At 43.6% G+C, this 16,114-nt stretch overlaps 1 protein-coding gene across 1 annotated transcript in view; it reads left to right on the top strand.

The window, feature by feature from the left end:
* LOC125347610 (WD repeat-containing protein 49-like) overlaps positions 1-3,070 on the top strand; it is a 69,556-nt gene extending 66,486 nt beyond the window's left edge. Inside the window, exon 24 of the mRNA XM_048340604.1 lies at positions 2,851-3,070. Within this exon, the coding sequence (XP_048196561.1) occupies positions 2,851-3,070 (220 nt within the window). The remainder of the gene's footprint in view (positions 1-2,850) is intronic.
* Positions 3,071-16,114: the final 13,044 nt, after the last annotated feature.

The raw sequence follows: 16,114 nt of genomic DNA, 5'->3' as shown, positions 1-16,114 counted from the left end.
TGCATCTTCCAGCTAGGTCAGCACTCTTAGAGGAAAGTTCCAGTAGCTTCTGTTCACTTCTCTTTACATCTGGTTGGCTAGAACTTAGTCACAGGGCCATGCCTCTAAACTTTGGTTGGGGAGGATGGTTAGTTTGTTATAAAAATGACATGAACTTGGGTTCTAGTCACAGATTTGCCATCCAAAACAACATGAGTTGCTGGAGGCATGGCTTAGTGGTAAGAGCACTTACCTAGCAAGCATAAGGCCCTGAGTTCAAATCCCAGTACAACCATAATTGATAAATAGAAAGAAAACAGAAAGAGATGAAAGAAAAAGAGAGAAAGAAAGAATAAATGAGAAAACAGGAAGGAAGGAAGGAAGGAAGGAAGGAAGTAAAGGAGGGATGGAGGGAGGGAGGGAGGGAGAGAAAGAACAGGAAGGAAGGAAGGAAGGAAGGAAGGAAGGAAGGAAGGAAGGAAGGAAGGAAGGAAGGAAGGAAGGAAGGGAAAAATGTGACGGTAGGATAGTCATTTAAACTTCCTGTTTATTTGGAGATCTTCCAGGTAGGTATGGAATTTGGATGGTAAATGTACTGGCATGCTTCAGGTGGAGACTGTAACAGGGAGGGCTTTCCTTCCACAGATAGTAGTAGGTCAGAGGTCACTATCATCTTCATTGGTACTGGGAGCAACTCCAGCAACAGCAGAATGAGCAGCATTCTTGAAGCATCTTCACAGGACCAGTTTTGGTTTTAATTGCTTGTCTCCCCACTAGAGTTTATACCGCTGTAGGGTATGAGGTAGACAAAAGCTTCCAAATAACCCAAATAACAAAGTAGCAGGAGGTAATGACTGGCTTGGGTCTACTCTCAATACAGGCAACATAGAATGGTGTCAAGAAAGGTGGCTCTGAGCTCAGAACTGGTTTTATTCTCTGTGACTGTGGAGAGCCTAAATGAAGAGAATAGAGAGACATGCCTGGAAGGAAGGCAGCAGAGGGTGTCCCTAGAGGGGCCTTACCAGGGGCAGCACAGAGGCTAACATCTAACTTCATCTATATCTGAGGTCCTTGGGCTAATTTTAAAATATACAACTTTTGCCAGGCACTGGTGGTTCACACCTATAATCCTAGCTACTCAGGAGGCTGAGATCGGAGAATCAGAATTCAACATCAAGTCAGACTCTTATCTCCAATTAATCAGCAAAAAGTCAATGGGGCTGGGGATATAGCCTAGCGGCAAGAGTGCCTGCCTCGGATACACGAGGCCCTAGGTTCGATTCCCCAGCACCACATATACAGAAAACGGCCAGAAGCGGCGCTGTGGCTCAGGTGGCAGAGTGCTAGCCTTGAGCGGGAAGAAGCCAGGGACAGTGCTCAGGCCCTGAGTCCAAGGCCCAGGACTGGCAAAAAAAAAAAAAAAAAAAGTCAGAAGTGGAACTGTGAATCAAGTGGTAGAATGCCACCTTAGAGTGAAAAAGCTAAGCCAAAGTGCAAGGCCCTTAGTTCAAGCCCCAGTATCAGTACATACATACATACATACATACATACATACATACATACATACATACATAAAAACAAATAATAAATAAATGCATATACCTTTTAAGACAAGAACCATTTAAAAGGCTATGCACATTTTAGAGACATTGTTTCAATTTGCAACATGAAGTTGTACATTCACTGGCCAGACTTCTGGTGTTGACCATGGTCTTCCATAATGCATTATAAATGATTTTTTCAATTTCTGCTTTTAAAGCATACAGCAAGATCTTAGAGAGATTCCCAAAGCAGTAAGAGAGTCTTTATCCTTTCAGATTTTTATCATTTTTTCTGAGCTTCAACAGTTGTTTTATTTATCTTCAGTGCATATTACCTTCTGGCTAGTCTTTCAAAGAATATGTCTCTTAGCCTTTCTAGAGATTTTTCTTCATTAGTTTCATATTCATTTCAGCCATCCTCATTTTTTTTGAATAGGTATATAATCACAGTAAAATGTAAAAATGGCAGAAGCAGGTTGGAAAACAAACACAGTTCATTCTGGTTGAGTCTGTGACTTGACCCCAATCACTGCCAAGGCACAGGCATGGGCATCCCAAGGGCTGTTCAGGGTCCAGACAGGGCATCAGTCATACCATGGACTCTATTAGAACACTTGGCACAGCGATCCTTGGAACAACAGAGATTTTCCCTGGAAATCAAATCAAGCATTTTCTGGGATGCTCAATTTCAGGATTCAGGATGAGGAAGAAAGAAGGAGGAGAAGGATGATTGGAAGGTGGCAAGGCAGATATAGAGTCCCCATTGTGGTTTCTGCTACCAATTAACCAGCAAAAAAGCTGAAAGTGGAGCTATGGCTCAAGTGGTAGAGCACCACTTGAGCAAAAAATGTCAAGTAAGAGCATAAAACCCTGAGTTCAAACTCCAACACACACACACACACACACACACATATATACACACACACACACATGCACACGAAGTAGTCTATTTATATAATGTGTATTTTACCACAATTAAAAATAAAGAGTGTGGCTCTGGGGCAGGGGACATGAAATGATCAAAGCAAGAGAGAGAAAGAGGAAAGTCTTGGGAACTTTGAGTAGTTGGATGTGGTTGAAAGAGTTGGGGGCAGTCAGGACCCCCAGCAACCAGAACAGAACTTCCAAAGAAATTGCAGGGTGAAAGTAGACAGCTTTGCAAGGTGTCAGAAATAACCAGGAGGGTGGAAAGAATCCATGGCAACGGATCAAAGGTTTGGAATCAATACAGATGCTGGGTGTGGAGCCCCAGGTAATTCCAGGAGGGTGCAGGGGGCCACTGGGTGACGGAGAATCCACATACTTATTTGACTTTTTTTTCCCCCACCAGGCTGCAGCCAGCGCTGAACAGGCCTCGCCAGAAAGTGCCAGATCCCGGGTGGCCCAGCATTTACCAGAGCCTCCGGTGCCATGGGATTGACTGTGTGTCTGCCCTTGGGGAAAAGCCAGATTTTTCTATGATGGGCTCGGATTTGTTCGATGTGAACTTCTACCCGCAGGAAGAAGTGGAGCTATCCAGAAGGAGCACTGATCCTCTGTCTGAGTGTTGAAAGGGCTTCCGCTGCTATTTTCTTTTCTTGGCAAATTCTTCTTTTGCGTGTAATCAAAAGGTCTGACTGAGAGTAAGCTTTGCCCGGGAGGAGCAAAGAAGAACATAACAAGAAATGACTGCAGCCAACACGACTCTCTTCCCAAAGCAATTAGAGCTTGAATTTAAGAGAACAAATCGGATTTGAGGTGTGTTTTTTTTCTTTCCTGGAGGCTGTTATTTCTTTGTGTAGAAGCCCAAATGGGTGACTACAGCCAGTCGCCCTGTGCTTCCCCATAAATCAAATACTACTGATGACATCTGCCTCTAGGTGGGCTGAGGACAGTTAGACGATGGGTAAAAATAGCTGGCAGCTTGGCAAGTTTTATTTCTGCTAGGTAGATCTTATTTAAGAGATGAAATGCACTCTTATTTGTCTCTCATAACAGTCTATGAATAGGTTCTGTTATCAGCCCATCTGACGCATGAGAAAACGAAGGCTCCAAAATGTGAAGTGATAGTCAGGCACCAAGTGGCTCATACCTGTAGTCCTAGCTGCTCAAGAGGCTGAGATCTGAGAATAATGGTTTAAAGGCAGCTCAGACAGAAAAGTCTGTGAGACTCTTATCTCCAATTAGCTAGTGAAGAGGCAGAGGCTGAAATCTGAAAATGAATAATGGTTCAAAGCCAGCTCAGGCAGGAAAGTCTGTAAGACTTATCTCCAATTAACCAGGAAAAAGCTGGAAGTGGAGGTGTGGTTCAAGTGGTGGAACATCAGCCTTAAGCAGTAGAAGCCACCTGGCAGGGTGAGACCCTGAGCTCAAACTCTAGAATCGGCGCCTCTCCCCTCAGAATTAAATGATTTGTTGATAGTTATCAAATTACCAAATGACACAGAAGGGTCCAGTGTTAGGGTTTGTCTTGGTTTGTTTTGGTTTTCCCAGTGCTGGGGATCACATCTAGAACTTGTATATGCTAGGCAGGTTCTCTACCAAAGCTACAACCCAGCCCTCACTGTCTTAACCACTGACATGACTGAGAATAAAATTTGAGGGCCACTAGCTCTCTCCTTTCCGAGGGTCATCCTAAGGCAGCCATTGTCAGGCTATAAGCAAATTACCTCAGAGTCTTCAACACTAGTAGGAAGAGAATTACAGCACTGCTGCCAAGTACTGAACACTGCTTGTGTGCTGAGCATCCTGGGAAAAATCACTTCATAACACCATTACATCCGGAGGAGAGACAGCCTGTTCCACAGATGGGAAAACTAATTCTCAAAAGAGATTAAGTGTTTCTCATAAAGTTATATGGACAAAAAAAATCAAAATTCAATCCTTACTGTGCCACAAATCTCTACCTTTGATTCAAAGGCCTTTTATTTTATTTTAACAAATGGAGATCTTGAGGTGGGAGAGTTGAGACCACATAGCTAAGAAGTCACTTGGCCCTCACACCTGTTTAGAGTTTTTCCTTTCCTTTTTTTTGCCAGTACAGAGATATGAACACAGAAACTTGCACTCTGGCTTTTTGCTCAAGTCTGGTGCTTTCACTTGAGCCACACCTTCACTTCCCAGTGCCTATGTTCTGTTCGTTAGTTAGCTCATGACTGGTACCAACCTTGGACCTGGGCCAGAGGCTCTTCCCTGGCTCTGGACAAGGAGTCTTCAGGAGTCAGAGAGGTCTACTCAATGGCAGACCTATCTAGATCACAGTCCAGGCCTTGAGATCTGAAAATTGCCTGTATATATGGCCCCAAGTCCATTTCCAGAACCCCTGTAATCTTCTCCCAGACCCATCCACCCAACGAAGGCCCCCACAGTCCCAGAATCAGGGGCATAGCTGAGGGGTGGGTGTTTGCTAAAGAGTGACAGACATTCAGCACTCTATCTGAGGCAAGAACAATGAGGGCCCCTGGTCCCAGAGGAATCTGGGGATTCCTGAAGGAGAAAAAGCAGGGTGCTATGAGCCAGGGAAGGTTCTCCCTGCATGTCTCCATGTGGCAGAGAGCTTTAAGGACACAAAGAACTTGACATCCAAACTAGCCTTCTGGTGCCTTCTGGCATGTCCAGGGTAAAAAGGATAGAACATTCTGCATCTGTTCAATGTGAATTGAACAACTAATAAGCTTCTTATTTAACTTCTAAATTCTGGGTCTCTATCTAAAGTAGGCTTTCCTTTGGACCTAAAAAAGAACAAATTTTGAGGATGAGCCTGCTTCTACTTCTCTTTCACTGCTTAGATTTTTCCAGTCTCCTACATTCCTATTCTTTCTGGAGAGACCACCTTTGCAAAGAATTGAGGCTTTTTAGTGGTCACGTGTAAAGTGCCTACATCCTCACTGCTACCTCCAGTGTGGCTGACTCTGGAAGTATGTCTGGATTTCCAGCAAGCAACCTGCTTCCATGTGTCTTAGTTAAATGGCTCACTCATTCCCCAGGACTTGTCTGACCAGATGGAAACCATCGGAATCCAGCCCTTGTCCCCTCCAGGTGGGTACCCCTGGAGAGTGTTCCTATCAGTGAGGACTCATGATGCCCTGTGAGAAAATCCAAGCTAGGCAAGCCTAGGCAAATGGAGAAAATTATTGACGCATAGAACCATGGGGCTCTTGCCCCATCTTCCCCCCCCCCCCCCGCCCTCTTCTTTCTCTCCAGAGTTCTTTCCACAATGCAAGAAATATGACCACAACAATCTCCAGCTAGTCATAGCAGCTTTTACTCCACAGAGCGACTGATTTGCTTCCCCTGGGTTCTAAGTTCCAAATCCCCACTGAAAAAGCTTGATAGTGGATCATGAGTCAGTACTTAAGTAGACCCAGGGAACTGGAGGCTGGCTCCGTTAAACATGACTGCTCTCAAAAAGCCATGGGAATGGAGAGACTCTGACATAATGCAGAAAAGAAGAGGATTATGGGTACATAGCAACCTTTTATATGTCTCCTGAGGCTAGGCAATTTATTTCCTTTGCCACACTCCTTCCCCTCTCCTTTTCTTCTTCCTTCCTTCCTGACATGGTTTTGAATCCTAGCTGTTCTTTCTGCTGCTTCCAGTTTCCATAGGCATAGAGAGGACCTGGGCCAAGCTCTGCTTCTGACTTGGTGACAGGCCTATGCATATTACTTTGTCCCATGATCATTATTTTTCTCAGCTATTAAAGGGGAAGTTTGTTCCCTCTGTTCTGAGTCTTCAAGCCTCCTAAATAATTCATCCTAAATTTCCCTACCTTGATCTTTATAATCCTAAGCATTTATTTGTGTGTGTGTGTGTGTGTGTGTGTGTGTGTGTGTGTGTGTGTTGGTCCTGAGGCTTGAATTCAGGGCCTTAGCACTGTACCTTAGCTATTTTGCTCAAAGCTGACACTCTACCACATGAGACACAGCTGCACTTCTGGTTTTTGGTGGTGAATTGGACATAAGAATCTCATGGACTTTCTGGCCTGGGATGGCAAAGATTCTCAGATCTCTGCCTCCTGAGTAGCTACAATTGCAGACATGAGCCCGTGGTGCCTAGCTAAATTTATTTTTAGTCCTCTATTTTGGACAACTGCAATTTAAGTTTCATCCACATGTTTAGGCTGCCTACCAAGGCTGTTTTCATTGGAGAGATGAGTATGAACACTTCCATGCTCAGAGTGCTGCTACCTCCATTAACTAGTCCCTTGAGGAACTAATACCATTAGAGGAAGCCAGTGGTGCTCAGAACAAAGCCCATCTCTATAAATCATATCAAGCAGAATTCTAGGAACTTCAAACACAACTTTCAACTGATCAACGGAAGAAAATGAGGCCAAGTAGTGAAAATGTCTGACTTGATCCTCTTTCAGTCTCTATCCCCTCCCTCCTCTACCTTTCACCAGCCAGTATCCTGCATCTTACCTGTCCACCAAAACAGAGGCAGAAACTAGGCACCCAGTAACTCATAGCTGTAATCCTAAGGAGGCTGACATCTGAGGTTCGAGGCTCAAAGCCAGTCTATGCACAGCAGTCTGTGCGATTCTTACAGAGTGAAAAGGCTGAGACAGTACCCAGGCCCGGAGTTTAGGTACCAGTCAACCTGGAAGAAAAAGAGGGGCAGAAACAAAGTCCAATCACTACCCTCAATTCCTGCAATCCAAGTGGGAGCTTCTGAGGTGGTAAGGGGGCTCCTGAAGAAATAAGTTTGGGGAATGTTGTATTAAAGACACCTCAGTGTGTTGGTTTATTTCAGAACTGGATCACTTTACATCTTCTCATGTCTAGGAAATCATCAAGGAAAGAACTGCTTCCCACACTTACTTGGAAGGAAACCCCTTCTCCAAGGCACAGCTTCTAGGATATGATCCAAGGAGTATACTTTGGTAGACAGTATGTGAATTACAGCCTATTTACACTCAGCCTCTTACATGATGTCTTTTCTTTCTAATTGCCACCTTCTTTTGCTTTTCAATGTGAATGAGCTTATATGCAGCTTCTTCCAATTCACCTTCCCAAATAAATACTAGTCCTGGAGATATTCAGATGGGGAAACTAGAACTCAGAGCAGAGCATCTTCTTGCTACAGGTCTCTGGGAAGCCTAGAAGCTAGCTGGGTCCATCTGAAGACTTCCAGTGAGCACATAAGGAAATGGAGGCTCAGAGAACCAAGATGGCAGCAGAGCCAGAGGGCTGTGGGCTGTGGTAGGAAGGACAAGACAGGCTGGGATTCAGAAGGCTGATGTCTAGAAGAAGACAGAATGCAGAAGTCCCAGGTGCATCTGCATCTGTCCTGCAGGTGACCACTTCTCCTTGGAAGACTCCAGAGACTGATTAGGTTGAACCAAGGTGCCATTTCATCATGAGCAGAGACCCTTGAAGGTCCTTCAGCTAAGATGTTCCCATGAATGGAGCCAAAACCTGCTGAAGATCTCAGCACTCCAGCATGGTCTTTCCTTCCTACTGGCCCAAGCTTACCATCAGCAGGCTGAAGGTCTGGTATGCATGATCCCATGTGTGAATAAGTGAAATCTCATCAGGATCCTGGGATCTGAGGGATGCTATTTGAGGAATGGAGCTTCCTACTTCTCTCAGGTCTAGACAATGCAATGTGATGCTGCTTGGCCACCCCCCACTCCCACCCCTTGGGGCAGCTTCCCTTTGTGGGATGCTTCAGTGTGGGGGGAGGGGCTAGGGAGGGGCATGGTCTTTTCTCTATTCCATACTCAGGGGAGGCAGTCTAGAGCTCCTAGAAGCTGGGCTGGATTCCTCAGCAACCAGAATGGGAAAAAGATTCTTTTTTTTTTTTTTTTTTTTTAACTGGAGATTGTGCCCTCCTCTAACTCTGACCATCCCTGAGGTCTCTATCTCCTGTCCCTCATCCCACCCTGCCCTTTCTGAGCTCTGCTTAAGCCTGAGACTTCCCTTTCATCCTCCCTCTTCTTGGAAACCCCAGCGTCTATTTTGTGCCTTCAATAGTGGTCTGAGCTCATTTGGCTGGATTGAGAAATCATGTCTCTCCCCTTCCCACCCTGAATGGTGCCTCTCAGCCTCCCATTTCTGCCTCTCATCACAGAGAGCCCCATGACAAAGCTCTCACCAGACGTGTTACTACAGGCTTAAATGTTCTATGACTGTCTTTGTGTCCTAAGAGAACCACCAGCCAAGCAGATTTTACCTGAAAGATCTTCTCTGGTCCAAGGCAGACAGGAGAACTTTGCAAGAAAGGTTAGACAATATCCAAACTAATTCAACATGGAACATGTGGTTGGCTAAATAACAACCATTCTAGATGAAAGTTCTAGTCCTCAAAGCTTATGAATGTGACCTAATATGAAAAATGATTTTCTGATATGATTAAGGTTAAGATCTTAAGATGAAATTGGAGAGACTACTCTTGTTTGTTTGTTTGTTCTTTCGTGTGGATCATAAATACCATCACAGGTGTCTTAGATTAAATAGGCTAGAGCCAAGTATGGTGGTGTATGTCTGTAATTTCAGCTACTCAGGAGGTGGAGATAGAATAATCACAGTCTGAAGTCAGGCAAAAGCACAGACCCTTTCTGAAAAAGCAAACGTTCGTGGCAAACACGCAACCCTAAGTTGAAGCTCTAGTATGGAAAAGAAAGAAAGAGGGGCTGGGGAGAGAGGGGAGGAGAGAACAGAAATACATGTGTTCTCCAAATGCACTCTGCGCTGGTTCTTTACACTGTGTAGTTCAGGATTAAAGAAATCATTAGGAATGTGGTATGGTCATGTCGGGTGTCTCTTTGGACCACTTTGCAACTTTCATCTCTGTCACTTTCTGGCTTATTCACCTGTACAGCTCTCCATACCCAGCTTTCTTCCCAGCTCTCCACCAATCCTGTTTCCTCTGACATCTTCAACAGTGGCCTCTGGGTTGAGTCTCTGTTAGTCATTGGATAAATACTGATTGAGACCTGACCTAAGCTTCAGCTACAGAAAATATGAGTAAGGCTGAGCCACCCTCCTGCCGTGTGAGAAAAGTGCAGTCAGTAATCACACAGTCTCAGGGCTGGACACCCACTGGATAAACCCTACACAGGTAGGTACTTTTGGGAACAAGAACACAGTAGCCACTGCTATGCAATATATATGGTCTTAATTGTATGCAAAACATCACACTGAGGTACATGCCATCAACCAATGAATAGGAGAGTAATTGGAGGCATGAGAGGTGCTGGTCTAGATTTTATATTCTGCTAACTAAGCAGAAGGAAATTTTTGCAAATACTTCTTGAATTATTTATGTTAACTTTCTGACTGACAGGCTACATTTTATGCCGCTGTCACATATAAATGCATGCAAATACTAACAAAAATTATTTGACTACTAATTTTCTACTTCTAGTTCTTCCGTCCTTCTTTCCTCTTTCTTTCTCTTTTACTCTCTTTCACTTCTGTGTGTGTGTGTGTGTGTGTGTGTGTGTGTCTGTCTGTCTGTCTCTTTCTCTTTTTCTTTCTGCCAAGACTAAGGCTTCAACTCAGGGCCTTATACTTGCTAGGCAAGAGTTTTACCACTTAAACCATGCCTCCAGCCCTTTTTGTTTTAATTATTATTATTTAAAAATAGATTCTTGTTATTTTGCCCAGGGCTGCCCTCAGATCCTCCTACTGCAGTCATGTACCATTATACTTAGCTCTAAGTTCTTTAATAAAGCTATGCTTAAAGTAAAATGCTTGTGTTTACTAGCTGGAAAGTATACAGACTCATAAACAAAGGTGTTGAGTTGATGAGGGTAACCAAATGAAATGTATAATCGTTGACTGTATTTGGATTAAAAAAAAAAAACCATGGTTGTAAAGGACATTTTATGGGACAAAGGACCTGATGACACAATGGTGTCAGGGAGAGTTTTCTTGGGGGTAATGATGACCTGTGTTTCAGTAGGAAAAGGTTCTGTTCTGACAAGTTACTCCATGAAGACCAGGAGTGGAGCCTTGCAGGGACTAGACACATACTTACTGTACTATTCTCCCTACTCCATAGATTTTTTTAAAAAGGGTGGAGGCATTACAAAAAAGGTTGACTTGGTATATGTTGTTGTTTGTTAAAGGGAGATATTATTGTTAAAGACATTTTCAGAATGGTTTTACATCAGTGTGAAAGCTGTCAGGATCAACATGGAGATGCTTGTAGTGAGAAAGAAAAAGGAAGAAATAAATAGAAAGCCTAAAGATCATGCAGGGTTTCATAGACTCATAGATGTAAGCTATATGACAAGATCTACCACAAAAGACACGGCAACCCAACCTGGCACAAAGGCTGCTATAACCTTTATACTATAACAGAGGATGTTACTGACAGAACATCTGTCCAGCAACTGTCAACCATCTTGGATGGCCTCACCCCTCTTATTGACCCCTCGACATCCTTGCTAATTATCCTTTTAAAGGCCAAGGATTATTGTTTCAAAATGAAGTGTAGATTCCTTCTCATTTTCTTTTAAAGGTCTCTATAGCATTCCCTTTGAATACATCCATGGTTCCTGTGCCATGTATCTTCCATGCATATCACCTTCTGCTTTTTCCAAAATATACCCCATCTCCTCTTTTTTTGTATGCTGGTAATGGAACTTAAACTCGGGGCCTGTGTGCCTCCTTTACCTTTTTCTCTCAAAGCTAGCACTCTACCATTTGAGCCACCACTCCATTTCCAACCTTTTGGTGGTTAACTGGAGATAACAGTCTCACAAACATTTCTGCTGAGACTGGCTTTGAACCTCAATCTTTAGATGTCAGCTTCCTGAGTAGCTAGAATCACAGGTTCTGATCACCTGTGCCCCTGGTGCTTTAGTCTCTGTTAGTCAGGTTGAGATAAGTTCTGTTGTGAGTTAGCAAGTCTTCAGGGGGTAGGAAAGTTGCCTGTTGCTTTTGGACTATGATGTTATAGGTTCTCCAGAGACAAACATTGGCACCCTCTGGCTGACAGAATGTTCCCAAACCCAGAAGTGGGAAGCAGCAAAGAGGTAGCCGTGAGCACCCAACAATAACAGACAGACTCTGGGGTGCCACCAAGCCCATAATAGCTAGTTGGTTTGCCAAGTAGGAAGAAAGGCATGCCCAAATGCCAGGTTGTGTGGATTTTCAAAAAGCTACACTTTCACAGGATACACAATAGGAAGAAATAAAAGATGAGGGTGTGCTAGTGTGTGGGATGGTGGAGGCTGCAAGGGAGGAGTACAGTGCAGACACTGATTTTGGAGTGAACAGCTCTTCAGTGGTAATCAGATCTTCTTGGCCCACTGTGCGCCACCATCACAAACACTTAGTGTGTCCAAATTCCTTTAACCTTCAGCAAACACCTTGCAAAGGTAGGAACTGATGTTATAGAATTACTCAGCTAGGGAAGTTAATGGCAAGGCCATGTGGATTGGGAAAAGTGGGGCTAGGCTAGAAAGCCAAGTAAGTACTTGATTTTCTGTCTGGTCCTCCCATCCTGTCCAGTACCCCTCCCTATTTAGCCAGGCCAGTGCTAGGTATATACAGGGCTGTCTCTCCAGTCCAGTCTCGATGTTTTCTGTAATTATAAAGGCAAAAGCAAACTAAAGCAGTGCATGAGTAGGTGCTGTAGCTTGGATGGGGTTTGTCCCGAGTTTATGTCTGGAGGCTGGGTTCCCAGTGTGGTGAGGTTAAGAGGTCAGCCTAGGTGCTGCCTATTAGAGAAATGAGTATGATTCTTGTGTGTGAGTGGGGAATGGGTTATAGGGCTTAAACTCAGAGCCAGAGGCTGTCTCTTAGATTATTTGCTAAAGGCTAGCACTCACTTGAGCTACACCTCCTCCTCAAGCTTTTTGATAGTTAATTGGAGATAAGACTCTCACAGACCTCCTGCCCAAGCTGGTTTCAATCCTTGATCCTCCTCAGATCTCAATCTCATAAGCCCCTAGCATTACAGGTGTGACCACTACTGCCTGATTTAATGTAGTTCTTGAGGCACTCAGGTTAGTTCTTGAGAAACTGGCCACTCCTTAGTTTCCCTTTGGCTTCTTGTCTTACCAGTGAGAGATAACCCGTCTTTTTTTTTTTTTTAACCAGTCCGGGGGGATTGAACTCAGGGCCTGAGCACCATCCCTGGCTTCTTCTTACTCAAGGCTAGCACTCTACCACTTGAGCCATAGAGCCACTTCTGGCTTTTTCTATATATGTGGTGCTAAGGAATCGAACCCAGGGTTTCATGTATGCGAGGCAAGCACTCTTACACTAGGCCATATTCCCAGCCCCATAATCCAAGCCTTATACACACTTCGGCCATAAGATAGATGCCCAGGATGGAATGTAGCCACAGGGGCCAGTGCCAGAGCTGGCACCATGCTGTTTGGACTTTCAGCTGCCCCAACTATGAACTGATTAAACCTTTTCTTTATAATATACTACACCTCAGGTGTTTGGTTACAACAACAGAAAACTGATTACAGTAGGTAATCTTTGGATAGCATCTGTCTGTGTAAGAGGATGTTACAGGGCGTATTAGTCAGCTTCACATTGCTATAACAAAATATCTAAGATAATTAACTTATAAATAGAAAAGTATATATATAGGCTCATGGTTTTGGAAGTTCTAAAATAAGATGGGGTGGATTCATTGCTCTGGGCCACTGGCAAAGACTACCCATAATGATCTTCAGATCTTCTAGGCTTCAACACTGCCTAGTAACACTGCCCTGGTGACCAATCCTTTAAGCCATGTGGACCTTAAGGGGACATTTATCTAAACCACAGCAGTGGATGATGGGAAAGTTTCTCCCTAAAGCACCAGACCACCTGCACTACAGTGAGACACTATTCCTTTAAATTGGCTGCAGAGAGCACAACGCACACAAAACTATGGAAAGGCACAACCATATTTTGCATCCATCCCCAAATTCCTCTAGAGGGAAGCCGGGGGAGAGGATGTAGAATTACTATATAATTGCGCATGGAACATCTGTAGTCAAAATGAAAAGGCTAATTATAGAATATTTTTTAAATGGTTAAACAAAGGAGAATACCAACTCACTGACTCAGTGCACAAAAGACATCAACAATACTTAGAAAAGAAAACCAAGTTGTTGGAGCCAGTGACTCTTAAGGAACATTTTTGGTTACCCATTCTGGGGTTAGGTAGGCCACTAGCATCTGATGGGCAAAAGTCAGGCCTATTGTTAAAGATCCTACAATGCCCAGGACGCAGCCCCTCTCCCAAGCCACCTGCAAATGTCAACATAGCTGCAGCTCAAAATTGGTATTCCCAAAGGGACCCATGAGAGATTGGCATAGTTGAGTGAGAATGTGGAGAGTCAGAGAAGTTGACTACCTGCCTAAAAGCCAGAGTGCTGGAGGAACAGGAGAGCTTGGCAATGAAACCCCTTCCTCCCCCATAGTTACCCTTTCTACTATGCCACACTGCCATCTGCCCTTAATCAGAGTAAGAGCTGTCAAGAGTTCCAAAGCTGCACAATTCTGAGAAGAAAAAAAACAGCTAAATGGCCTGAAAAACTAATTATCGGAGGAGAGCTCTCAAGAATGTCACACAGACTGTACAAACCACATGCTAATACAGACGCAATGTTGATTGGTTGCCTTGTGAACTGTGCCTCCAGGCTAGCTAAATGAGACTAGGAGAAAACACAGAGCAAAGAAAGGAATGTTTTCTGCCCATCCAGTATGCTAGCAGAGCTTAATTATACCTAAACTGTACAACACTTTGTGAAAAAGTGAATTTCTTTCTCCAAATATGGACTTAGTCACCAGTGCCCGGTGACTTTCCTACTTTTGATGGAGGATCCGGGGCAATAAAAATCAAGTAAACATTGTAAGTTTTACCCAAGAAAAGTAAATCATTGGCCAGACATAATCAACATGAGCAACATTAGATTCAAAGTTCAGTCTGTACAGGCCCTGTGGCTCACACCTGTCATTCATAGGAACTCAGGAGACTGAGATCTGTTATTCTCAGTTCAAAGCAGACAAATCCAAGAGACTCTTATCTCCAATTAACCAGCAAAAAGCCAGCAGTGAAGGTGTGGCTCAAGTGTAGAGTACCAACATTGAGCTTAAAAAGTCAAGTAAGAGTGTGAGGCAAGAGTTTAAGCTCTAGGATCAGGACAAAACCACAAAGTTCACTTCTGTTCCTTGTTACTTACCAACACAATGGGGCATTTTTAGAAATACTGTCATGATGTGAAAATCTGACTGAAAATTAAATGTAACATTCAATACTTTGCCAAAGCAAAGTATTTATCTAAACTAGCACATGTCTGAGATTCTACATGATTACCAGGTAATGCCACAATTATTTGAGCTAATGAAGTCCCAGTGTATTATAATCTATTTAAGAATGTATTTTCCCCATCTGAAAAATGCAGGTCTACAATCCTCAGACTATCTCTATCCACTGGTGCTAGAATCGCAAGTCTACTCACCACTTGAGTCATACCTCCAAGCCTTTTGATTTGTCTTTAGATAGGGTCTTTTTGCCAGGAGAGACTCAGACTGGAGCCTCTTTCACCTCCAGAAAAGCTGGAATTATAGGCATGTACCACTATACTCATCTTGTTTTTGAGAAACCAGACTTGTGTTTTTGTAGACTGGAGGTGAACTGGGATATTCCTAAACTCCAACTCTAAAGTAACTGAGATTACAAGAGTGTCACCACACCCAGCCCTCCCTTAAACCAGTTTGAAACAACTTGGGGCGGGGAGGGAGAAAGTGTTGGGGGAGAGGGAAAGCAGGAGAAAATGAGGGAAGGGGTAACACTGTTCGACAAGAACTATACTCATTTCCTTACTTCTGTAGCTGTAACCCCTCTGTATGTCATTTTTACAATCAAATTAATAGGAGAATGCTGATTCTGTACAATGATGCTATAGAAAATTTATTAACCGTTGAAAGACTTATTTTGGCCTGATGCTAATAATGCTTCCTCCATTATCAAGTCCTACTTTGGAGTAGAAGGGAAAAGAATGTGTTCCCATCCTTACTTTTAATACCTGTTTCTCTTGGGTCTTAAATGTCTAATGGCCATGTACTAGAGGCTTAGTTAGCAGCCTGTGGCACTACTGGAAGGAGAGGAGTCATGGAAAGAAAAGATCACTAGGGATGTGCCTTCGAAAGGCTATCAGGACTCCCATCCCTTTTCTATCTGCTTCCCAGTTGCCATTTGACAAGCAGACTCTATCATACTTGGTCATGATGTGCTGTGCCATTAGACCCAAAGGCAACAGGGCAAAATGACCAAGGCCTGAAACCTTTGAGACCACAAGCCAAAACATTCCTTCTTTAAGTTGATTTCCTAGTTACTCTGTCACAGCAATGGGAAGCTGACATGTGGGCCCCAGGTGTACTGGGAGTTATCTATTTCTACCTTCAATGGGCAGAGTTCTTGTGTGACACCCAATAAGTGTGCCTTAAATGGGCCATCACATTAGAGAAAAGCAAGCCCATCACATTAGAGAAAAATATAAAAAGGTTCTAGCTATGACATGAAGTTGGGAAAATTGAATAAATGACAAATGGTAGAGAATTTTCCATGTTTGGGCCTTAAAATCCAATGTTATAAGTGTACATACAGAGTATGTAACTCATAAAAACAGGCAAATTTCAGACAAGGACATA

Source organism: Perognathus longimembris, chromosome 3 (assembly GCF_023159225.1).
Source record: "Perognathus longimembris pacificus isolate PPM17 chromosome 3, ASM2315922v1, whole genome shotgun sequence".
NCBI lineage: Eukaryota > Metazoa > Chordata > Mammalia > Rodentia > Heteromyidae > Perognathus > Perognathus longimembris.
This window is presented reverse-complemented; position numbering and strand designations above follow the sequence as displayed.